Source organism: Argiope bruennichi, chromosome 7 (assembly GCF_947563725.1).
Source record: "Argiope bruennichi chromosome 7, qqArgBrue1.1, whole genome shotgun sequence".
NCBI lineage: Eukaryota > Metazoa > Arthropoda > Arachnida > Araneae > Araneidae > Argiope > Argiope bruennichi.
Genome location: NC_079157.1, coordinates 82,466,550 through 82,493,793, shown reverse-complemented (window position 1 = coordinate 82,493,793; position 27,244 = coordinate 82,466,550). Strand labels below are relative to the sequence as shown.

Sequence of the window (27,244 nt, the reverse complement as noted above, 5' to 3'; positions counted from 1 at the left end):
ATCTTTTTTTATCATGTGAGAACATGATGCTGTTTTGATTAGGGGATTTTGAAGCTCGAAATCGCTTAGGCAATGAATATTGAAGCTGAAAATCGCATAGGCAATGAATAAAACATAAATGGCAAATTTAATCATCATCTTTTAATCGCATATATTTTATTACCTGCTTTTATTTACTGCTTTATTGTTACGTATGCTTCTTTGACAGCAAATGCGTATTTTTTTTGGCAGCAGATCATCATAGCTGTTATTTCATCTCAAAACCGATCGAGCTCCAAAACTTTGTTTGCCAGCTAAAAAAATTGAAAATTAAAGTTTAAAAAAATTATTATTATATATTATATAGAGAGAGGGATAGAGGGATAGAGACCGATAGAGAAATCTCGTTATTGTTTCAAACCGGTTTAAACTGGTTAATGACTTAAATTAATTAAGACAAATAATGACTTAAAAATAATAATGTTCTCACATGATAACTTGAAATTTGCGATCGTAGATTTCTAGTATATATATATATATATATATATATGCCGAGATGAAGTTTGACAATTTTTACAGCTGTAAGCCCTTTCTGACGTTTTATTTACTGATACGTTGTTTATTCGTGCGATTTGAAGATATCATAAATTCAAAATAATCTCTATCTCTGCTACTAATAAAGATATAATCTAATTGGATTGGCGATTTGGCTGAATCATTTGACCTGTAACTATCAAATTTGGCATATATATGCTTTGGAAGGTGAGAATGTGCGCCTCGGAATTACTTTCATTAAAATTTTAATTCATTAAAATTTAAACTGAATTTTGGCATTTTTTCACAATAATGTCAGAAGATATTATTTCAAAAAAATTATTTTTATACTATTTTATACATCTTTTTAATAATACCAATTTAATAGTTGTACAAATCTTTGAATTTTGACAATTTTTATTTATTTATTAACTAGCCGCCTTTGGTGACCAGCCGGTTCACCAATCTTAATGTTCATTTAAATTTTAATAATTAAATAGGTTGAACCGGAGTTTAACCCCCTTCTTCGCCAAGTTGCGATAACGCGTCAAAGCTGCAATCTATAATGCACTATAATCGGACATCTGCTCCTTTGCTTTTGAACATTTCGCAAGACCGTTGTTGGCTATTTTTAAAAATTTCGCCAAGCAGGGGCTTAAACTCTGGTCGTACCATTAAATATTTTACGCAATTCCAACTTTAATAGATTCTACATCAAAATATTTTAAAACTTCAAATTTTGAGAGTCATATAATTCACTCATAATATTATAAAGGCCTTCAGTCATAACGTAATATGTATCTCTCTAATTTTCTGTTACCTCTCGTAGAATTTATGCTTTAAATTAAAGTGTAAATGATTAATCTGCAATTTTTTACTGAAACAAAGCGTTTTTTTTAATAATATGATTACTAATAACAGAGTCACTGAGTGTTTAAATTTTATGGGCACTAAATAAATATCTTTCTTAATTTATGTAATATCTCAAGAATTTGTCAACAAAATTTTCTCAGATTCATCATGAACAGATCGATTCATTAACAATGTTTAATTTTAAATGCATTGAACACTAAGTAAATAAAATAAAATGAATCGTTTAAAATAATCGGTCGAAACAGGTTTAAAAAAACTACTTAAAAAACGATGTACTTAAAATTATAAGCATATACAAAAAATATATAACTAACATAAATACAATTTAATTACAAAAGCATGCAACTAACCTAAAAATAATTGAAATCATTGAAAACAGGTTAAAAAAAACTACTTAAAAAACGATGTACTTAAAACTATAAGCATATACAAAAAATATATAACTAACATAAATACAATTTACTTACAAAAGCATGCAACTAACCTAAAAATAATTTAAATCATCCGTTGATAATGGTTGTCATGTCAACAATCAGAACACAATGCGCATGCGTGAATTTTCTTCGCCAGCTACGGTAACGCAAATGCATGAATTTTTCTACGCCAGTTGGGGTAACGCTATGCAGATTAGACATTTTTAATTTCCTTTATTCTGCGTTATTTTAATTCAAAAGTACTTTAGAATGAATCTGAAACATGGATGAATTATACCAACGTTTAATTTTAAATGCATAAAACATTAAAAAAATAAACAGAATCGTTTGAAATAATCGGCCGAAAAATGTTAACCCTAGCCTCATTAGTGTTGGGAGAAAAAACAAACAAACTGAAGCCTTATTCATGTGGCGGTGGGGAAAATGGAAGATATTTTTGGCGGGAAAGTTAGTTTTTAATTAATAATTAGAATTCTAATTAAAAATTCAAAAGAAGGGACCCCAGGTGCACATTCCCGACCTCTAAGGTATACATGTACTAAATTTGGTAGCTGTATGTCAAATGACCTGGCCTGTAGAGCGCCAACACACACACACATTGAGCTTTATGTATAAGTATAGATTATCATTATTATTGTTTTGTTGATTTCCAACAATAGATCACATAGTTACTCTGAAACTCAAACGTTTTCACCGATTCATCAAATATTTAACAGCATAATTTCCTTTTATTGTTAAAAACTAAAAGGATTCTATTTGATATATATGTAGTTCAGAAGACAAATAAAAAAATGAAGTTAAAATCGCTCGCAATTGAAAAATTGGATGAACCGTGCATTTATCTTTTTAATAAAGCTTTGATGTTCTAGGTCTGATATCTGTTAGAAATATCCATGCTTTGAATAAACAGAATATATAGTGAACAATTAAAATAGTACGATTTTAATGTCTAACAGTTTGACGGAATCATGGGTTTGGTTTTATCTAAAAATCTAACTGAAAAATCAAATATAATTAATATTCCCAGTGAACCTGTTATCTTCTAATAATTCTAGTCAAGTGATAAAGTATCAGCTGTCTTCTTAATTTTATCACGAATGGCATGTATCGCTGAAACAGCATAAAAAGTGGACTATTTTTTAACAAAAATATTATTTTTGTAAAAATTATTCGTTTTTTTAAAAATTTATTTATACATTTTAATTTCTCTATAGTATAATTTTTCCATTTTTAAATCGGAAGTTAATTTCGTATGCAAACTTTTTAACGATTTCTGTGCACAAAAAATTAAAAATTGAAAAACTTTTAATAACACGTTTTTATTAGCGCATTAATAAAACGAAAAACATGGTATCAAAAATCTGGTCAATGAAACAAAATCGTAAAGCATGAGATTCTTATAGAAATTTTATAAGTACATATTACTAATTACTAATTTTTCTGTACTTATAATAAAAATGAATATATGTGTTCGCGCTCCGCAAATTAGGTCGTTTTACATACAGCTATCAAACGTGGCGCATATATATATTGGAGGGAGGAAATGTGCACCTTAGAGAGATTTTTTTTTTTTTCCATTTCATTTAGAATTTTAATTAATTAAAAATTAAGCGAAATGTTTGCTTTTCTCCATGATAATATCCGAAAATATTGCAGAACAAAATTGATTTTGACATCTTAAAATTAAAAACGAGCATGTTTTAAATGTATCTATTTTTATCATATAAATTAAATTTCTATTTTTATTCAACTTAAAAAAAATATTTTAAATATATTTTAAAACACTTTATTTCACGTAAAGTAAAAAAATAAAATTGAACTTATACGAGCACGTTAAGCGTGCATGAGGAAACGCGTGATGACAACGCGTGATTAGGCGTGATGGCAAAGATAAGTGTTACCGTCACGTTGACAAAAGTTCAATTTAAAAGATTAAATTAACTCTTACTACAAAGTAATCTTTTAAAAATATAATTTTCATTAAGTGTCTATAAAATGTGAATGGCATTGAAACATGGTATTTTCTAGAAAGATAAGTGAAAAAAAAAAAAAAAAGGTTTCTGTGAATTTTTAAATATTTTTATTATTAAGTTAATAATTCTGAAGTATTTAAGGCAAATACGTTGTATATGTCCACTATAACCGGGCCCCAATACCTACTTTCTAAACTATTATAGGAGTATGCATCTAATAGCATAAATGGTCTAAGTGAAGAATAGCGTGTCCCCGAGTTTGTCGCCAATATGACAATCCATCGGAACGTTCTTCTAGCAACCCTAATGCTGTTTTGTTTACTACTTTTTGCAATGGTTGAATTGTACTTAAACTACAACTATATTATAAAAAATGTTAAATTAAAAAAATATCGATTAAAGATTTTAATTTTGCTCTTTATTTTAATTAAAAGTTTATTAAATGAAGAAAATTAAGCTTAAAATAAAAAGTTATTTTCTTCTTTCTTTTTTTTAATGTTGATATGAACAGATAATATTTATTCTTTTGCAATTTTTAATTGTCAGTATGCTCTTTAAAAAATCGTATGAATTCCTAATTTACGAAATAGTCTGCATTCTCACTTTAAAAGACAGCTGCAATGGAATTCTTCGCAGTTCTCGTAATTCGTTTGGTGTTCTAATGGCTGGTCCCTTTCATAATTTGTTATGTCGTGCAAGAATGGATGTCGGGTAAATGAGATGAAAGACAGTATTTCGAACCTGCAGAATGGATGAAGGGAGAGTGGAATATATTTTTTTTACAAGTTGATGAAGCTGGGAAAAGGATGTTTGTTTGAAATTTTGTATGGAGAATGTTCGGATTGCTTCTTTCTCCGTTCTTTCTTTTCTTTTGGTTATGTACTGTTCCTGTTATCCACACAGTCCTTATGTTCAATGTGCTAGCGAAGCTACTAGGTTCCCACTCCCGCTGCTAGCGAAGCCGTAGGATATTTTTTTTAATTTAAAAAATTCTGCCTTCTACAGCAGAATTTGTAGAAGGCATCTGTAGAAAAAAACAATACTTATCAGTAAAAAGTCCTAATTATATGGCGTGAAATGGTAACCGTAACTGTTCCGCTGAAGTATTTGTTCATTTTGTCCGCCATCTTTATTGGCGACTTGGCATTGTTGGCGCAACAAGGGGCACACTAAAATTCACTTTTACAAATAAATGTTTTGATAAATAACGGATTTTATATTTTTATTCAGACACTCAGTCTTGTGAGTCATATTTAGTAAAATATTCTTCCGACACTAACATTTTAACTGAAAAGAAGGATCTACTTTATTTCTATTAAAACTGAGTAAGATTTGAAAATCTGAATATCAGTATTTTATAAAAACTTGAGCTTTTAGATTATTCCATTGATTGTCTCATAGAAGATATCCAAACAGCACCCAGAATTTCTCCAAAGCTGATTAGCCAAACAAAATTATGAAATCTCTTGTCCTTAAATATTGATATTCTAAACTTCATATTTAGTCAGATTTAGTCACAGAAATTAGAAACAATTTTTTTTGATTTAAAAGTTTCAAGAATATTTCTCTGAATATGATTTCATAAGAAACAAAATTAAAGTTTATGATTTTTAGAACTATATTTAATATAAATAATAAAATAAAATATTATTATTTGCTTCATTTAAACCCCTTTGAAAAATTAAATTTCACAATGAATCAGAGAATTTTTTGTTAAATAATTCTTTGAAATACTGCATAAAATATAAAATATATTCTGTGGTGCACACGTCTTATAAAAAGCAAGATAAAAAATGTTCAGAAAATTTCAAATATTTTTTTTCAATATTATTTGAATATCATAAGATAAATTAGCGGAATTGGTCCTCTCAAAACTTTCTCGCATACTCTAATAAACATGTCAGGTACGACCGGAGTTTAACCCCCTGCTTGGCGAAATTTTCAAAAATCGCCAACAACGGTCTTGCGAAATGTTCAAAAGCAAGGAAGCAGATGTCCAATCATAGTGCATAATAAAGATTGCTAGCTTTGGCGCGTTATCACAACTTGGCGAAGAAGGGGGTTAAACTCCGGTTCACCCAACCTGTCAGGCCAGAGAACGCTTACATGACATTGGTGTACAATAATTACGAAATATTAACATTTGGCATGAATTGAGCATTTTGACTGAATCTATCGTCTGGTCCTTGGCGAGTTATTTGGCGATTCATTCCTGGCATAGTTAATAGTATCCGGAATTCAAATTCTGTTTTAATTGCATTTTCCCCGACCGATTGAAATCAAAATTTGACACAAATCTGCACTTGTAGTCTTAAAATTCTATACCAAATATGATATATTTATGTCATTGTTTTTTTGTAGTTGTATTTGGCCCAAAATTTCGCAGGCGTCTACACCATAGACGTTAAATCTCTTTACCGAATTTTCTATCTAGCTCTCTTCGTTTTGTAACTATCGTCTTGCCTAATATATGTGCAGACACACTTCCTCGAACAGATTTTACTCAAAATTTGACAGATATCTGGAAATTCGGTACGTCAAATTTCAGCGGTCTAGCTCAAAACGTTTTTGAGTTATCTTTGTCACAGACCGGCAGACATACAGACTGGCATTTTCCAAAAATGGATTTTAAGAACTCAGGGAAGTGGAGATACTTTAAAATCTCGAGTTCAGATTTGTTGACGGTTACTATAATTTCCTTATACTATCTATAAAAAAACGTAAAAAAGTGAATGAAAAAAAATACTTTTTATATTCATTTTTCATTAATGTAAAAAGTCAATAAACTTGGCGAACGAACTGGTCGTCAAAGGTGGCTATTATTTTCTAGCTTATATTACTACATTTTAGAAACAAAGTCATCTTTGTATCACCTTAAGCATTCCATCAATTTTTACCGTCGTTGCCGCCGTGTACGTTTCAAATATAATGAATGATTAGACAAAATTTTAGTTCTTCCCCGCCAGCTTATTCGCATCAGAATAATAGGGCGAACGTCTGTCTTCCGGTTCATTGGTTACAGGTTTAAAGTTTCCGAATTTTCTTTATTATGATCAATGGCTAGTTACGCATTATAAACGACAGGATTATGTGATTTACAAACCTTCATTCATAAATCTCTCTGACCCCAGAGATCCAACTCGCGTCCTCACGGGTTAATTGTATAAATGATGAATATAAATTATGGGAAAGTTTTCTGTTATGAGTTGCTACAATCTAATAAATATGCACTTACTCTACAGTTTATGAACACAATTATTTTCATCGTGAGAATGTATTTAACGTGATTCCTGTGATTAATTAAAGGAAACGGTCCCGTTTTTCTTGAAATTCACGCAGTCAATTGGGTAAATCAATTTGTATCAACATTCTCGTTTAACAACCAATGAAAAAATCTGACTATAAATTTGCTTCGAATTATGTTTTTGTATCGCTAATTCTTGTTTATTATCATTAAGTCTCTCTCTCGTTTCGTCTAATCTGAAATCAACGTCTCTGAGAAAAGGCTGTTGTCCGAAATTCTACATACTAAGTGGAATTTCAAGTACAAATAATACGTTTTTGTTTGCCATATTGTTTCCTTTACTTGCGTAACTTGTAATCATTCAGATAAGCAAAGGACAGAGTTCAAAAATGGACAATGTAAACATCGTATAAAATTCCATTCACTATATTTGTCTAATAAATTTTTCAAATAAAAGAGCTTTATCAGTGGTTACAAAAATTAGTAATGAACTATTTCGAATAAGGAAAGTATAACCAAATATTTAGAGCCATTTTGTAAGTGATATTACTAATTATTAGAGTCATCTACTTAGAAGCGAACAGTATTGAAACTTATACTTTTCAGAAGTGAAAATGTACTCAGTAGTGTTAACTGGATTTATTGTAATTAGATCAATATGGAATAAACTTTTCTGAACATTATGCATTATTACTTTCTCTTATATGAACTACAAAGTAAGCATTGTAATTATCTAAACATTATCTATCTAGGCGTCCCGCGTTCGAGTCCTGGTTCGGGCATGGTTGTTCTCTTCCTTGTGTTCTCTCTGTGAGGTGCGTGAATGAAACCCCCTGTAAAAAGGGGTTGTGCAAGCGAGTGTCTGTGTGCTATCTTCATTTGAGCTAGAAGTCAGACTTCTGCCCTCGGGTGCTCAGGAGCCTTTACCCTCAGAAGCTACTGCGCAAAAAGTTGGCTTGATGATCTCCCTGAATTAAAAAAAAATCTTGGGAATCGTCCTGTGAGCACGATAATTCAAAAACGCTTTGAGCTAGATAAATGAAATTTCGTATATAATAATACTTACATCAAGTTTCTAGGATATCTATTGAGAAGAAGAGTGTCTCTTCGGTTGACGTATACATGTAAATACGATAACTATAAAACGAACTGAGGTAAATGGATTAAATTTGGCATACAGAGTCTAAGTACAGATTCCTATCAAAATTCAAACGAAAACCCTCATAGGATATTGACTGTATATTTGTCTTTACTTTTATAAGTGCATAAATGCGATAACCCAAAAACGCAATGAAATAAATATATGAAATATGGAATGTGATTTCGTGATTACGATTTTAATCACAAAATCACCCACTACATTGACGTTACATCATAATCACCTCAAAATAAAATTTGTGTCAAATCTTGGTTTCAATCGTTTGGAAATCCGTCCAAGAGTCGATTTTCCTGTCATTCTGCAAATTTGCGAGCACGTAAACGCAACGACTTGATGAGTCAAATTTGGTTCATGATTTTGGTACTAAAACTAAAGTTGTTCTCAAATTTTGATTTCAAACGGTGCGAGAAAAAGACTCAAAATGCACTATCAGTTTCCTTCTCTGTACTACGAAACACAAAATGCTCATGTGCGAGATTGAGAAAACACTAATCTGAGCATTCGTGACATTAACGACCTTGCTCAAGGTCAACAGTTTTTTTATATGAGGAAGAGGGGAATACCTTTATTAAGAAGTATACGATAAAGATTCGAGAAGATCACACCCGCTTGTTTTATTATCTTGTCATAAAACTGATGTTTTAAACCAGAAGTTATGAGACATCGGGGAAAAAGCAAGAGTTGTCAAATGACATAGACGCTAATGGTTTCTTCCCCCGCCTTCCGACAACCAAAAAAGGAAATATGAAACATCTTTAATTCCCCATTAGAGGTGAGCAGTGTCTCATATTGTTTACAGTATAATTTGTAATTTTCCTTGAAATCTTGTGGCATTAATTTCACGCCCTTTTAACTATTTTCCTACACTTTCTAAAAATAGGGATTCATGAAGCTTCAGATTCGATCACTTATAGTTAAAAGTTGGAAAAACAATCTCCCCCTCCCATTATTACAAGATATTGTACGATATTTTTACGAAGATGCTCGATATTCTGAACGCCTTACAGTATCGTACAAGTTGCAATGTTAAAAGAATTTTATAATATTGCTGTACGCAATTGTTTAATGTATCAGCAGGAGTAGTCTCCTTGAAAATTTCTCGGATACTCTCGATTAAATGTACTTTTCTATTATTAACTATATCTTATTGGTGAATAATCGTTTACGAAAGAGCCTATTAGAATGAGATCTTTGGCGATTAATCATTGGCATGCTGTTTTTTGAGGATTACAACACTTTCGATTTGCATACTACGTATACCAGAATATAATAATGCATTTAATGTGAAAAATAAATTTCATCTCTTTTCGATGATTGTCGAAAATCGACGAAGTTAAATTTAATACTCCTTCTCTGGCTTCAGGACAGACTCTTAAAAAAAGTACAATATTTGAAATGACAATTATTTACAAGAATTCGGGAGAACGAGAGAGGTCCGTATTTCTTATTATTACTTTCTCGTATTCGTAGCATAGAGAAAATATAATATTCATCAAAAAATTCGAACTCGAGATTTTGACGAATCTTCAAGTTTTAGATCACCCTGAGCTCGAAAAACACATTTTTGGGGAAATGTCCGTCTGTTTGTGACAAAGATAACTCAAAAAAGCTTTGATCTAGACGGCTGAAATTTGGCATATAGTCTTAGCACAAATGTGGAAATTTCTATCGCATTTTGAGTAAAATCTGTTAAGAGGAAGTCTACTTGTCCGGCTGTTCGAAATTAAGTTTATACGATATTTAAAAAGCGATTAGTATTAGATGCCCAAATTTAACATCTGTACTGTAGACACCTCTCACATTTTGAGCCAAATCCAACTGTGGGTTGACCATCTGCCGATCTGTTCTTTCAGAAACATGTAAACGCGATAATTCAAAAATGCAATTATCTAAATATATCAAATTAAGTGCGGCATTTTGTAACTACAGGGGCAGTTTTGTGTCAAATTTTTTATCAATCGAGAAAAATGTATCTAAAACACACATTTTTGCATGCTATTAACGCATGCCAATGATTAATCACTAAATAACTCGCCAAGGAGACACGTGAGATTTAGTAGAAATGTTAAATTCACGCCAAAAGTTAATATTTCGTAATTATTGACGCCGATGTCATGTAAGGCTGGCATGACAAGCTTATTTGAGAATATGCGAGAAAGTTTTGCGGAGACAACTCCCAATATTTGTTTTTTTCTTACTATAATGCCTTTCATTTGGTAAGAAAAAAAATAATATCGATAAAAATAAATATATTTAGATATTTATAAAATTGAAATTAAAATAATGTAGATAAGCATAGGAACTCTTGATCTGAAAAAAGATGCTAGCAAGATTGCTTTTTTAAAGAAAAGCAAAAAAAAAAAAAAAAAAAAATGTATATAGGTAGTTATACATTTTGTATAGTATACCTCATTTTGTATAATATACCATACATGCAACTTTATAAAAATTATTTTATAGTGGTAGTATATTTTTATAAAGTTGTATGTATGGTATACTATACAAAATGAACATAAAGGTTAATAGTTTCAGACGTGTTAAATTCAGAAAATTTTGGCCGAAAGCTCAATTGTATGATGATAATATGACAAAAAAAAATCTTAGTTAACCATCTTAAGGGAAATACTTTCTTTTTGAAAACACTCTTTTGTAAGAAATTTTTTCTATACCAAACGATTTTCTTTTGATGTTATGTTAATAATAAAAAAAATAAAAAAAAAAAAAATGAATTTTTAACATTCTATTAAGACAGAAGATGGCAGCACAAGCTTTCTTTTTTACGGAATTTTACGTATCTGATGAAATTGTTTTTAGAATTTATGGCTAACTTATTGGGTAATTTTTGCTTTTACTTTACGACGGAATGCACTGTTTTTTCGTATCAATTTCATTGAGAAATTTGAGAAAAAAAAACACGAGTTTAAAATAATCCAGCACAATCATATATTTATTCTCCATTCGTTTTAAGAAATACTGTTTGAATAAAAGTTTTACAAATATGATTCCTTTATCTTACGAAGAATATTATCTCTTTAATCTTATTGATGATGATGTCCTTGATTAGGTACTGACTGCACGAATACAGTGACATTTTAAATGATTATCTATCTATCTGTACGTAATGATTGAGCGACGAAACAAAGATTAATATTATATTTGTAAGCATAACAATTTTCTTCATCCTGCCTTCTTACTGAAATATATATAGAAATGGATAGATTGGGCTTTTTAGCAGTAAAGGCTGTCATCTCCTAATCCCAGAAAGTCAGAGTTAATAAAACGAAGAGAAATTTATAGAAAGCGCTCATGAAAAACAGTTTCTTGGATCAAAATCTTAAGTGATTGAAAGTGAGCTTACTGCAAAGGTTTGTTCTTTGAGGTGATTTCTTCAAATAGTGCATGATAATATGTTCCAAATCATTTTCATGGTTATCTCAATGAGACGAAACAAAAATTCAAGAATATGAACTACCAAACACAAAATCCGATTTAACTTGGGTGATCTTTAACAAATTATATAAAAGTTGCTCTTACTTTCTAAGAAACTTGATTGATCCGTGTTCAATTTTGGATTAAATGTAACAAACTGTGGGTTTGGTCTTTCTGTTTATCCTTGTGTATGAGGCTGCAATGAATCAAAACTGGAGTAGATCAGATGAGAAAAATTTGGTATGTGGTCTTAACACCAAAATTTTAGATCCGCATCCATTATTTTATCAGAAATAAGTTCAAACTGTATATTCATTATACAACAGAATTTAAAAGAAAATGTGCTGTATTGTCTAAGAAATCAACAATGACTATCGGGAGTCCAAGTTAAACATGTATTGTAAGAAACTTTGTACTTTTTATTTATTCCTGAACGAATTAAGAAAATCGTCATAAAATCCTGGGTTAAACATGATAGATTAACCAGCAATTCAGTAAACTAATGCCGTCTTTGTAAGGATTATGTGCGTTAATCCAAGTGGTGGATTTGCAACTAAGTAGCTGCCTATGGCCCCTAGACTGAGAGGGGACCTCAAGCACTTAAAAAAAACTTTATTTTCATAGTTTCCAAATAAATATGTTTGTAAAAGATAAAAATTCTCTGTATGAAAAAAAATATTAGCATTATTTTAATATTTTATCAAATGTATTTATTCAGGTTCTTGTATGCCTCACTACGTTCATCCAATTACTAGAACATTTATATAGCCGGCAACTGTTTCAATAACATTTTGCATAGATGTGGTTGCTGGCCGTCTGGAATCGCAATATATTAAAAAAAAAAAACGTATTTATAAAGTTAATAATATAAAAAATGTTATTAACCTCAAATAAATATTTCAAATGTTAAAAATCTTGCTAAAATGTGAAACTAAATTGGTCATCTTATTATAAGAGGGTTCTGAAAATGTTGCACAATACGCAAATCCACCACTGGTTAACTCATTTGGATAAATTTCGTTATCACCCCATATAATTGGAACAAACAACGGCCAAGGTTTTTAATCCGAAAAACCACTAGAATTAGAACGATAGACCTACTGTAGGATTGCTCAGTGTTTTGTCAAAAGATGACGTCATCTGTAAACATTTACGTCACTGATTGCAGAAGAAGGCCAGAAGTGGAAAGGATTTTGAGCAATGTTATCGTTGCGAAACGGATATTCCGACTTCAGGATAAACAATGAACCCATGATTAACATATACGATTGGATAACCGATATTTTAGACTCGCGGAGCTCTGTTAGTATGATGAAAGACATTTTTTTTTTTTTTTTTAATTCAGGAGTAATCAATTGCTACTATTTTCGTCTTTCAAAGAATCAAGCGTAATTGATATCCTGATAAAATGAGATATATTTGAGATTAATAAATGATAGCGCAATGAAATGAAATTTAGTGCGTGCAATTGATATGAATTAGCGCAAGTTGTCGAAATATTTTGTTAATTTTTTTTCAATATTTAAAAAAATAAATCAATCGATATTTTTTTAAAAAAAATTCTATTTGTTTTTGGCAATCAGCTGTTCGTACACGTATTAATTTTATTAATTTGGTAAAATCGATCAACTTTGATTCATTACATTGCATTAAAACAAATCATTGCAAAAAGGAAATCGGATCAAATGAAAATTTTAATTTAAAGTTACAGAAACCGCATGAATTTGTCGATGATACGATGAATATTAACAGAATAAAAATCAGAAAGATATAAAATAAAATATATACTCGAAAACGTAATAATTATATATTGTAATTGTTTCAGTAAAAATGATATTTCTTGGTGAACTATAGATTTTAAAAAAACCTAAATAAATATAACTGAAAACAAAGAAGCTCCCAAAAAAGAGAGCGATCAAAGAAATTAAAAAAAATTGGTTGCAAACGATACTATTTGAGTTTAAATTGTTGTAGCTGGGAAACTAATTCTTCATTATTGTGGTTGTTTAGGCGAATATATATGGGTTGGTTGAGAGTTTTAGTGGCGCAAGAGCCAACCTTGGCTAAACTGCGCCAGTCGTATGGTTAGAATAATGACGATCGTGGAATAGAAACAACGTTAAAACAATTGTATCAAAAGTTTCGAATATATATGGAAGAATATACGAAATATATGGGCGAACAGCTAGTTACTGAAGTCGGCAAGTTAAAATTTAAATCCCATAAAAATAATTAAGGGGTTACAACCCTTGTTTGCAATGCTCCCAAGAACCATTTAGTGATCGTTTTCGATTATCCCAGCTTTTCCCTGCAATATAGTTATTCCTTTCTGCTAATAATAAGAAATCATAAGTGCATTGACTAGAAGTAAATTGAAGTGATTTGAAATTGTTATCATTAATATTTTGTTAATTACTAAATGTTAAATAATTTTTTTTGAAAGCAAAGTTATAAAATATAGAATAGAATAGAATATAGATGTCAGAGAGAAATTCAAAAATTAAAATATATAATTCGAAGATGTCTAAAAATCAAAATTATTTACATCAATCAAAAATAAGTCATTTAAAATTTCTTGATACACACAATTGGTTGTTCCTCTGTTCGTGTTATAAGAGTCACTGAGTCAAAAGCTTTCAATCGTGTGAAACTCATATATTGATGCATGCATAATACATTATACATTGACTAAAAACCTGATCAACCGGCGGAAGTGATCTCTCCAAAATTTTCTCACATGCTCTCCCATAAAGGTGATGTCTTGGAGAACGCCTTGTTTGGCATTGGCGTACAATAGTAACTAAATACGAATCTTTGGTATGAACTTAACATTTTTACTGAATCTATTGGATAATCCTTGGCGTCTATTTGGCAATTAATCCCTCGCAAGCTGTTAATAGTATCTGAAAATAAAATTGTGTTTAAGATGCGTTTTTTCCATTCGATTGAAACAAAAATTTGACACAAAGTTGCTCTTGTGGTGACAAAATTATGTACCAAATTTGATACATTAAAATCATCCCATTTTCGAGTTATCGCGTTTATATGTTTCCGAAAATCCAGACCAACAGACGGTCAGACCCTTGTTGGATTTGGCTTAAAATTACTATCACTACATTACACTATCTACACGGCAATTACTACACTATCGATGTTAAACATGTGTATTGAGTTACATTTATCTAGCTCTCGCCATTTTGTAGCTACCGTGTTTACTTATATTCGAATAGCAAGACAGACTCCCACTGGAGGGAAGGTGCTTCATATTTTGAAATATACAAATTCGATGTAAAGACTATACCAAATTTCATCCGTCTAGTTTAAAGTGCTTTTGAGTTATCTTTGTCGCAGGCAGACGGACGGACATTTTCCCAAGACGTGTTTTTCGATCTCGGGAAGGTGTAAAGCGTGGAGATTCATCAAAATCTCAAGTTCGAATTTTTGGGACGATTACAATACTTCCTCCATATTACGCATACAAGAAAGTAGAAACATAGTATGATAAAACAAACAGTCCATGACTAAAAACAGGATTGTTCGGAATCAAATTTTTTTATGATAATATTGGCGAACGAACTGGAAACTAGCTTCCTTAGAATTTCAGTATCAGAACAAACGAGATATTTCTGGTATGTAATGTGTCTTGCTATTTGCAGAACCAATATATTTTGATTATATAATGCAATATGCCTACAATTAAGCATTTTCCTTTACATAGACTTTCTGGTGGAACTAATTTCATAAAAAAAAGATGAAATCTACGATCGCAAATTTCAAGTTATCATGTGAGAACATTATTATTTTAAAGTCATTATTAGTCTTAATTAATTTAAGTCATTAGCCAGTTTAAACCGGTTTGAAACAATCACGAGACTTCTCTATAGATCTCTCTATCTATCTGTATATATGATAATTTTTTAAACTTTCATTTTCAATTTTTCTAGCTGGCAAAATTTTGAAGCTCGACCGATTTTGAGGGGGAAAAAAAAAAAAAAAACATCGCTTTTCTCTATATCGACGCATCCATAATCTGATAGCTTCGTGATTATTTCAAACCGATTTAAACTGGTTAATGACTTAAATTAATTAAGACAATTCGTAAGAATGCAAAGAATGAATACTTTGGAAATCAAGTTGTAACTTTAGTTGGCGGTAAATTGCCAAATGTGACAACCTTCTGCATTATTTTATAATAACCCTAAAAGCGGAAAATTGATATCTCAAAAGCGACAATTCACCAATTTGTTGCCTACGCATTTTGAGGCTTCAAAAACCTCAAACCAAGACAACATCATGTTCTCACATGATAACAACAGTTTCATGCATACTGGCTTTAAATTTAATTTATAATTGAAATTGAACAATTTAAACTTTGTTCAAACTTTCTCAACCAAGGAAATTTCGTTGTCTCGAACTTTCCACAAATTGAAACAAGTAAATAATGTAAACTTCAGATATGCCGCCAAACAGCGATTGACATTTTAAGCCAGATTTTGCATCCGCATAAGTGTGTGCGTGTGCGCGCTCGGTGTGTATTGGCGCTCGACATACCAGACCGTTTGGTCTACAGCTACCAAATTTAGCATATGCATGCTTTGGAGGTGGGGAAAGTGCACCTCGGACGATTAAGGTTGAAAAGATTATAAATTGGTATTAACCAAGTTCAAAACTAATAACAAATTCCCGATACTCCTTTCTATTTTGTGTATCTAATGTGAAGTATCAGATTGATTCAGTATCATCTCCAATTCTAAATATTAAAGTGGCGTGGTGCATTTTGAGTGTTACATTTTTCATACAGAGGCGTGGTGCATTTTTCATACAAACATGAAATATCTTTCTTCTTTTAATTTAATTCTTCTTTTAATTTCATATTTTCTACAATATTTAAATGATCTACAAATATGTTTATTAATTTTATAGGAATAAATTTTTTAAACCATTAACGAATGTATTTATGTTTATAGCAAAAAAAGAAAAAAGGTTTTTACCAAATGACCCCGTTAAAATACTCAGATTAGTTTGATTCGCATTTCTTTATTTGAATTTTAAAATTCACTTTTAACTATAATATCATGCAATGAATGTCCTGTGAGAATAGGGGATTTTACAACTTTAGGCAAGATATATTAGCAGTTATGTGCAAATTAGGATGTCGTATAATGAAACATCTCAAGAACTAATTCTATCAAAGAATGGGCTTTAGTCTGATTAAAAAACATTTGAAACATCGTCGCAAAAATTTAATAACTTCCAGATATTATCAAATACATTGACAGAATTTATACAGAACTGACAAATCTAATTATGGTACCATATATGCTTATAATTAGAATTTATTTGTTGTAAAGGATTCTGGCACTTTAACGTTTTAAAGAAAAAAAATTACAATTTATTCGAAGTTAAATAATTGAATTGTGGATTTTTAAATATAGATAATTTTAATGGCTATTTAGAAAATGATAAAATTGAGAATGTTTAGTGGTGTATAAGGCCGAATCAAAGTCAGATGTTTTCTAATCTGTCAATTATTTTTCATTTCTTTATGTACCAAATATTTATACTTAAAATCTTATTATTAATGTAACTCTAAATTAAATTTGTAATTTAGAAAAGAAGGATATTTTATTAAATTGATTTTAAATAATGAAATTATTCTTGCATAATTTATGGAATGTCCATATTTTTTTCAGATGGCTTTCCTGCAAGAAGTCCTCGCGAGACAAATGAGGTGGACCCTCTATCGAGTATTAAAGATCTGCTTCGCCAGGCCCGGACGGAATCTGGAGATATAGACCTCAATTCCCTCCTATCCGAGAACATCAACGATCCAGTGCCTTTAGAAGATTTCAACGTATCCAGCAGTGGTTTCATCTCAGAAATAAACGGTCGATTTTCTGAATTGCACCTACATGGGCTTAAAGGATTCGTGGTGGACAAGTTGGCGATTAACTTGGCCGAAATGAACCTTTCGGCAGAGATGTCAGTACCTATGTTAAGCATCGTTGGCGAATATTTCTTGCAAGGATCGGTAACATTTTTACCACTTTCTGGAGAAGGTCCTTTCTATATGAATCTATCTTCCATCGTTCTCAAAGGTTATTCCATAATTAAGAGCTCCCCCAGTGGTAAATTAATAATGGATAACATCAATCTGAGCAGCGATGTGGGGAAAATAGATCTTCATTTTGAGAACCTCATGGGTGGTGGAGCATGGGGCAGTATTTCTAATAGCCTACTAAACCAACTTAGTGAACTCATTCTAGGTGAACTGAAACCCTCATTACTAAGAGAATTGGCATCTTATCTTAAATACGTATTCGACGACGTATTGTTTCAGCAGCTTCCAGCTGGCTTCATGGATCCCACATCCACAAATCTTGTTGATAGTATTTTGGAGCAGTCTTCGTCCTTCTTGAAGGAGAAAGGTCTGGAACCTCTTCCTCTTCCAGATTACAAAGAAATTTACGAAAAGCGCCTTCTTTTTGTAAACACACGAGGTGAGCTTAACATTTTCAATGGAACCTTGCATGGTCTGTCGACTCTAGTCCGTAAAGGTGACGTCATCACTGTTTTCGCTAATAATTCCTTAATTTTCGAAGCTGATTTCGAATTTAAGAACCTAACTGGTAGCTACGAATGGCTAGCGGACATTTTGGGTGCAGAAAAGCAAGGTCGCATGGAAATACAAGTGAAATCCGTAGACGGTTTTATAAGAATCAAACAAGAACTGAAAGTTGGCAGTAGACTGGAGCTAGACAATTTCTATATCAAAGGTATACGACATGTGTGGTTAGATCTACAAGGTTTGGGAAATTGGGAATATGTGATGGAGTCTATCATAAACCTCATAACCAATGGCCTGAAACTGCAATTAGCTGATGCTATTGCAGTTCCTTTGGAAGAGAGTATCCAAGAACAGCTCGATCAACTTAATTTGATATCAAATGCCTGAAACATTGCATTCACAGTGCGAAATGACTTTCGATATTGATAGCTCATTTCACTGCAAGAACAAAATGTGGACAGCGTTTTAAATATTTTTTTTTGTTTCATTGAATATGGATTTTAAATAAGGCATCTTTAAAGCGATGCATCTTAATAAATTATTATGTTACTCTGATCAGATCAGATGTTACAAAAAAAAATTACACTTCTTGTGTATTTTTTTGAAATTTAATAACAAAACAGCATGACTTTATTTATCGGACAGTTTTCTTCAGTCATTTTAATTCAGTTTTTAAATATGTTATTCATTTTTCAAACTGGAACATTCAGGTTTCGCTTTTTCAACATAAAACTTCAGAAATATTTTGCAAATATTGTAATTTTCTGGGGAAATCAAGTAAACAGGCTTGGCTTAATATGTACATGATATGATATACATAATATAATATTTCATTTTAAATTTATTAATTTGTGTTAGAGTTTAAAATGTAATGAAATGTTCTTCGGAACTTGTCATCAAATGCTCTAGAGCTTAATGAAAATAAATAAATAAATAAAAATATGAATAAAAAAATCATCCTACTGTATGTAGAAAGATATATACAAGAAGCTCAGTGTAACTTATTTCCTTTAAGAAATCTTTTCACATACACACACACACGCACGCACGCACGAAAGCACACGCACACAATCAACTGAAATGTGTCAATTTTAATTTTGAAATTCAGTTTCGAGTCTTTTATATGCTGCTTGTAGTTATTATATTTTTATCGAAGTCAAATAATCAATAAAACGATAGATGCATTTATTTTTGTAATGTGGCTGTGATGTTATGTGTATTGATTCCATTATATTAACCCTCAAACGCAAAATACCAAACAGTATAGTTACGATATCTATCTTCATGATATTTTCCGATATTCAGAATATTGAACATCATAGAGATAACTTATAATATTTTTAGCCATTGAAATGATTATAAAATGAATTGTATTAATTCCTTAATATCGCTGTTAACACTTCAGAGAAAGAAAAAAGTAGCTGATTTCTCATATGAACTCGATTTTGTTCACTCACCTTATTTAAAATTAAAAAAAAAATACTATCATTATCTCAACGTTATTATAAATTGTAGTAATAGTAATTTTTTTTATTAACTATTCAATTTATGATACGATTTTTTCGTTTTCTGATATAACAATGCTATTTGTATTCTAGCATATTTGCACTTTTTATTTCTCCATTATATACGTGTATTTTTTCATTATTTATAGAAATAAAGTTTCTTTTTTTTTTTACCAAGATTTCTCCTGCCTTTTTTTTTCTGTTTTTTGTGAGTATGACAGATGTATTTTTCTTTTTAATTAATAGTAAGAACAAGGATAAAATTTGGGGTGTGTTTTTTCCCCTTTTATATTTTCATATACGAAGTGCATAGAAAGTATTATAATCATTGAAAAATTAGAACTTGAGATTTTGACGAATCCCCATGTTTTAAATTTTCTTAAATACGTGTTTTTCGAATGTTAGAAAAACACATTTTTAGAAAATATCTGTTTGTCTATGGTAAAAATAATTCAAAAAAGCTTTTAGTTATATGGATGAAATTTGGTATACCGTCTTTATACTGAACGTTTAGATTTCTATCAAATTTTAAACAAACTCCGTTCAAAAGGACGTATGTCTGTCTGAATTTGCGTTAATATGATAATAACAAAATTAAGAAAGCTATATGGATAAAAGTTGGTACACAGATTTAATATTTATAAGGGCCGGGAAGCCTGGTTGGTAGAGCGTTGGATTTGCGTCCCTTTGGTTGCTAGTTCGAACCCCGTTGGCCGAAGATTCCCCGCGTGCTTGGTGGCTGAAGAGCGTATAAATCTGTCGTGGTCACAAAGTCCTCCATGTCGAGAGTAATACCACTGAGGGTACTGGGTTAAGGGTGATCGTTCTAATTTACTATCTGTGGATGAGTGAATGAAGTAAAAAGGGTTGTGACATGTGTGTAGCTAAGTCGTTCTTTTGGTCCTAGATGGCGCTACTATAAAAACAGGAGACGCTTCCCCACCGGCTTAAAATCCTTGTCTTCGTAACAGCGGGCTTGTCCATGGCAAGTGCCATAAGAAACAACAACAATATTTATAATGTAAACATTTAGGAAATTTTGAAATATAGCTTTCATTCCTACTTTGATCATAAAATAGTTATTTTAATATGTTTAGTTAAGAAACTGAAATGAGACATATGAAAAAATTACTCTTGTTTTACTAATTAGTATTGGTAAAATCTAATCAATCTAAATTTTGTCGATTGCTCTATGTTAAAATATATAATAAGCAATATAAAAATAATACATTATATCACATAAGATTCATTTGAAAGTTGACACCTTTGTCGATCAGCTGCATCATCGGAACTATTGGTTGTATTTAAATTAAATCTTTTAGATATAACTTCCTGTCGTTGATTCCGTCAACAAACAATTTTAAGCACCAGGCATTAAAGTCATGTTATTTTGATAGTCATCCACATGTTTTGTTCATTGTGTACATGAACCTTCTTAATAGAAACCATTTCCACAGCATCATATGATATTAAAAATTTCTCTCGGCAAGTTAGAAGGCAAAGGTAGATTCCCTTTTATCTAAGTTGTTACTTTCAAATTCCTTTCAATCCTTAGACAAAAAAACAAACAAACAAACAATGGGAATGGTCTTTCCGAAACTTTCTCGCATACCCTCTTATTAATCCCCCCCCCCCTCCCTCCCTCCCTTTTCACATAAAATTGGGGACTTTGAATAAGGCCGCGAATACTTTGCATGGCATGCAGAGTAGATACAGATCTAGTTATAGTTACAAAACAGAGATCTTTGGCATGAATCTAGCATTTTTACTGAACCTATTTTGAGAATGCGTGTTTTGAAGACCTTTCTGCAGAAGAAGAATATGAGAAAGCATGGACCTACAAACGGTCAAATGCTTGAGAGGTTTGGTTCAAAATTGGATATGAATCTCTATTTCAGGTGATAAATGTGTGTACTAAATTTTATGTACGTAGTTTCTTGCGTTTTATAAATATTGAATCAATTTGTACTCAAACAGCCGGGCAAGCAGACTTTCTCTGAGCAGATTTTGCTCAACATTTAATAGAAATCTACTAATTAGATGAAAAGACCTAATATGAATTGAATAAGAAATTTCATTTTCTATCTCAAAGCGTTTTTAAGTTATCTTTTAAGTTAAGACTGACTGACAGACAGCCATAAAACCAAAATTATGTCGGTCTCAGTTATGTAGGAAACGTAGATTTTCATCAAATCATCTGTTTGAATTTTTTGACGATTACAATAACCTTCTCTATATTTCGTATATCATAAAATAAAAATCAAATAATACATATTGAAGCAACCATAGCTAATCTTTATATTACTATCTAATAATTAAGTATTTGTTGCAAAATAAATAATTTCAAATTACAAATATTATAAAAATTCATATGCAAATCTAGGCTTGTTACAAAGTTTTTCTAATAAAACTTCAAAGCTTTTCAATAATATAAAGTGCTAAAAGTTTGTATTAGTCCGTAAGAACATTTTAAACGTATTTGAAGAAATTAATTGTCATTTGCAAATACTTTAAAAAAATTAAATGAAAACAATAACGTTTCATGATAAAAAGGGCGAATTTATCTTTTGACTTTTCACTTATATTGGAGGAAAAAAATCGTCTGCTTTTCTTAATTAATGGTAGATACTATCTTACGCGCATTTAATATTTCAATTATGATCATTAATTGGGAAATTTTCTCGAAGTCTTGTCATGAGAGCCATTGCAATAGGTAGTCTTCCTATAGGAATCTACCTAAAATGTGATTATATAGCTGATCTGTCTTCTAACTTTCACGGTACTCAACTTTTTTGTTCGTCTTGCAAACTGCACAGATATTAAATTGTCAACTATTAGTTAAAAATATTAACTTAAGTCTTCCTTGAATCCTAACAATAGATAAAATTTATGGGCTTGAATATTTGATGCAATAATATAAATAGTTTGAGTTTCAGAATAAGAATATAATCTATTTTAAAAATGAGGCAAAAAAAAAGTATTTTTTAAAAAATTCCAAAATTTATAAAAATTTGCACATTTATTAAAGTGGTATTATTAAAAATACAATTTTTAAATTTTGAAACAATATAAAAATCATTTTTACGCAATAATATTATGGAAGTTATCTGAAAAATAGTAAACGACTAACTAAAACCCTGAGGTGGCTTCAGATTATTCGATGCACCATGGGAAATTATTCTGGCATCGCTGTTCTTTGAATAACGTATATTAAAAGATATGATTTACCCTTAATAGGCCCGAAGTACTCAATATTTTTTCAATGCAATGTCCATTTTAGCACAACATTGTTACGATATATACACGATGTTGGTATGCATTTAGAATTTCATCGTAGATATATCGTACAATATATTGTTCCAATAGAGTTGTATTCTGGTTTTTTTTCGATAAATTTTCTATTCATTTCCCTTTTTAACATGTTCCTTCATTCAACTATATAAGGCTGGCGAGAATTGTCGAATTTATGATTAGAAAAGGGAGGCCCAAAACTATAGCAGCTCACACCTGGAATCAGCGCCAAAACTTGAAACATTAAAAAGTACAGAATTATATTAGTGGAATTGTTGAATATAGGGTACGATAATATAGACAAAATGAGAAGCTCAAATAAAAACGAGCAGATATTTATACAGCAAAAAATTATATATACACACACACACACACAAAAAAAAAACATCATATAACATGCAAAACAAATAATTTGAATTCAGTTCATGGAGATATTTCAAAATAATCTTTTCTTGCAAATTCTATTTTTTTTTCTTATATTTCATAAAACCTATACAATAATTTGACATATTATATAATATGCTGGGAAAATTCAAAAGAACATGTCAAATTTCTTATTCTCAAACTATAATCAGTATATTGTTTAAGAATACTGTTTTGGAAATGAGACACTTGTGAGATACCAAATACCCAATTTTTTCTTGCTCTTAAATAATTTTATAAACATGTTATGGTATGAAAACGAAATCCAAAGTCCAAACTACACGAATAGGGACTAACAAAATTTGAATTTAAATTACGTTTGGTCTGTAGATGTGATTATCTGATTGGAATAAATACTGTGAACAAGATATTACGAAGTTCCAATATAGATACCGGCACAATAAATTCATATTGAAAATATTTTTGAAAAATACTGTGAATCGGAATTCATATCTTTTTCTAACGGCATCAATGGAAATATGTATCTCTAAATTAGAAGATTTACCTTAATTTATAAACGAGAGAATTAGATGCAAAACAAAACGTTTTTGGGATGATGGTAACAATAAGTTCGGCGAATAATATTTTCATAATTTTTTAAGAAAAGATCAGAAATTTATCACGAATTTAAAGCATTATATCATTTTAATATGATTTGGATACTATTCTTAACTAATTAAGAATAAAGCTTTAAATGTTGTAGAAACTTAAAAATGATTTTGCTTTATTTTATTTAATGAATTCAAAATTTTTAGAATTTGCTTTTAAGCATCACAATATGACCAATATAAGATATATTCAAACATATGTAATTTGAATTGCATCAAATTTTTTATACCGTTTTGAGATTTTTACTGATCTTACCAATTACCAAAGAGCTGAGGAAATACCTTCTCAGAATAGAAAATGTCGAGCAAATATTCACGACCTTGCTTTCGTGAAGAACGATTAATCTTCCTTTTTATCAAACAAATAGAAATTAACAGAAGAAATTAAATTATGACTGTTTTATCAACAAATTTACCACAAAGCAATTAAAAAAAACACTATCTAATAAATTGCATTTGAAATTGCATTTTATGGCTTTATGAAACAATTATTTTTCTTATTTGATTTACTATGATTGAATGATTGAAATTTGATTTGTATGATGGAAATATTTACTTTTTGAAAAATAATTTATCATTTTCATGCATCCCTTAAATCTTTAGAAAATCATTGCAACTCATGTCGAAATATAATAAGTTATTATTGTCTTATACAAAATTTGCTTTAATGCCCCTCAAGTGAACTTCACATTAGATCCTCGGGATTCATTTGCAGAATGCTTAATCAGGTTTTTGGATTTTTTTTCTCTCCCTAATCGTGCGACAATAATTTAAATAATGATCTTTTTTTATCTTGACTCATATTTAACATATTATTTATGATTCTGCTACTAATCCTTCACATGTCTTTTTCAAGTCCTGTAAAATAGTATAGGGTATTATTACGTTGCACAGCTGATTACAAAAACTATTCATGATATAATATTAATTTAATGATGTATACTTTTTGTTTTTATGAAAGGAAATTCACTATAAGTAGATATTTCAGGAGAAACATTAACATTATTCATTTAAAAAATTCCTTGATTAAATTTCAATTATTACTGTCTTTCTTTTAAAAATATTACGAACTTGAAACATTTATTGAACTGAAATGAACGGTGCAACACCGTCTTTGTAAACAAAAACAAAACTTTTTGAAAGTGAAGTTAGCGATCAACTGGAGCGGTCACTGTGTTTCAATTCCAAGTTTTAATTTTCAGTTTTGTCTTCTGAAGAATTTCTCGTATGACCGTTTAAGTTATATTTTACAAAATATTATTCGTCTCAAAGAATTATTTAGCATATTGTAAGTATTGTTTTTATAATGATATTATCTTATTTAGAAGTTAAAGCTATTTTGCTATTACACTATTGTTTTGCTTCTCTGTTAAAGAAGATTTCCATACCTGGTATATTTGATTATTTGTTTCAGCATGTGAAAGTGTATGATTTTCTTTAATCCATTAAATATGTACATCATGAGAATTCTACATAAATATTAATCTTATAATGTAGAAGCTGCTAAGAAAGAGCATATCATACCTTTTCGGAAAAAGGTGATATAGTTTAAATATCTCCATTTTGCTAACAAGCAGTTTCAGTAGTGTAATATGAATTTTTCAGTATGATTTACCAAAAGGTGGATCTCCCGTTCCCATGGTGACAGATGTACACTGGTTTTCCGTAAATGTTGGTTTTCATGACAAATGGGTTAAACTGCATTATAATTCTGCCATTAATTACCTTCAAAGGGAGTGAATTCTATAATTATTGAATAAACTTTAATGTCCTTAGGTTCTCTCTTGATTTATAATATATTGAAATAAAAAATCGTTTTATTTCTACTAATTAAATTTATCATTAAAATATCAAACTTTTTTGTTGCTTACTGTTTTAACTGATTTACAGTATAGTAAAAATTGAATATAAATATTTTCATTATTTTAAGTAATTTTTTCATGACATGTCAGAAATTACTTTACACCTCATTTGATTGCTGTTAATGGAATGAATTCACTTTAAAGAAATTTCTTTTATGATTTTCTTACATTGAATATCATCATGAGTTTATTTCCACTATTGCTTAAATTAATAAAGTTGTATTTTGATTATTAAATTACATTGATAAGTTGGCAATACTTTTGCTAATATGAATATATTTCCATATTTTAAGATGACTCTTAATAGCATTCTTTGGTCCTAGATTGGAAAATTTGATTAGTTACATTTTGAATATATTTAGATTTGGCAACAGTTGCATGATTTTATATAACCAAAAAAACGCTTCATAATAGGAAAATAATTTTGCAAAATAAATTATATTGTTGTCTTTAATGAAATTAAAAGTCTTTTCTTTTTTATAGACAATGTTTTCTTCCTTGAAACTCATGAAAAAAGTAATAACCAAAGCTCTTGTAGTTACTGGATATGTCGGCTACACAGCTTGTGTGGTCCATTGCACTACCGAATATATTGGTGATGTGGTCATTTGTCAAGGGCCTTCTATGGAACCAACTCTGAATTCGCAAGACATCATGCTGACAGAACATATTTCCATATTTAGAAGAAATATAAACAGGGGTGATATCATCATATCTAGATCACCATCGAATCCTAAAGAATTCATTTGCAAACGAGTGAAAGGAATTCCAGGGGATAAAATTCGAAGTGGCTTTTCTTGTACTGTTGTTCCAAAAGGCCATGTTTGGTTAGAAGGTGATAATAAGAATAACTCAACTGATTCTAGAACTTATGGACCAGTGCCTATTGGGTTATTGCGAAGTCGTGCTTTCTGTAGGATATATCCATTTAAAAAAGCTCAAATGTTCTCTAGAAGCTGACCATAAAGACTGTTATGTATGAAATGAGAAATTTTACTGGTACAAAGCTCTTCTAATATCACTACTGTGATCCCAACTTTATGAATGGTTTTGGAAAATTTCATTTTCTTGAAAATTTCCTCTATGTTTGCTAGTTTATAGGTATCAAAGTTAAAAGTTGCTACCAGGATTTTTTCCCCTTAAAATGGAAAAGTATCAATTAGAAATATTCTACTTTGTACATTTTAATGCAAATTATTCTCAATGATATTCTAATTTCATATTAATTATATTTTTTTCAAAATTTTGATTATTTTTTCAGTTATTAGTTATGTTTTATTAATATTATCATTAAGTCTATTTAAAAGTTCTAAATATAATCATTATGTCTTTATATATTTGAATCGAATGAGTTTCTGATCT

At 30.2% G+C, this 27,244-nt stretch overlaps 2 protein-coding genes across 2 annotated transcripts in view; both read left to right on the top strand.

Annotated features, from left to right (window-relative positions):
- LOC129976231 (uncharacterized) overlaps positions 1 to 19,823 on the top strand; it is a 41,813-nt gene extending 21,990 nt beyond the window's left edge. Inside the window, exon 2 of the mRNA XM_056089700.1 lies at positions 17,319 to 19,823. Within this exon, the coding sequence (XP_055945675.1) occupies positions 17,319 to 18,580 (1,262 nt within the window). The 3' untranslated portion in view covers positions 18,581 to 19,823. The remainder of the gene's footprint in view (positions 1 to 17,318) is intronic.
- Positions 19,824 to 26,368: 6,545 nt separating this feature from the next.
- LOC129975458 (mitochondrial inner membrane protease subunit 1-like) lies at positions 26,369 to 26,842 on the top strand. The gene has a single exon (XM_056088520.1). The coding sequence runs from the start codon at positions 26,369 to 26,371 to the stop codon at positions 26,840 to 26,842; it is 474 nt and encodes a 157-aa protein (XP_055944495.1).
- Positions 26,843 to 27,244: the final 402 nt, after the last annotated feature.

Excerpts from the sequence above, each read along its gene's own strand:
- LOC129975458 (XM_056088520.1), top strand. The coding sequence starts at position 26,369 with ATGTTTTCTTCCTTGAAACTCATGAAAAAAGTAATAACCAAAGCTCTT.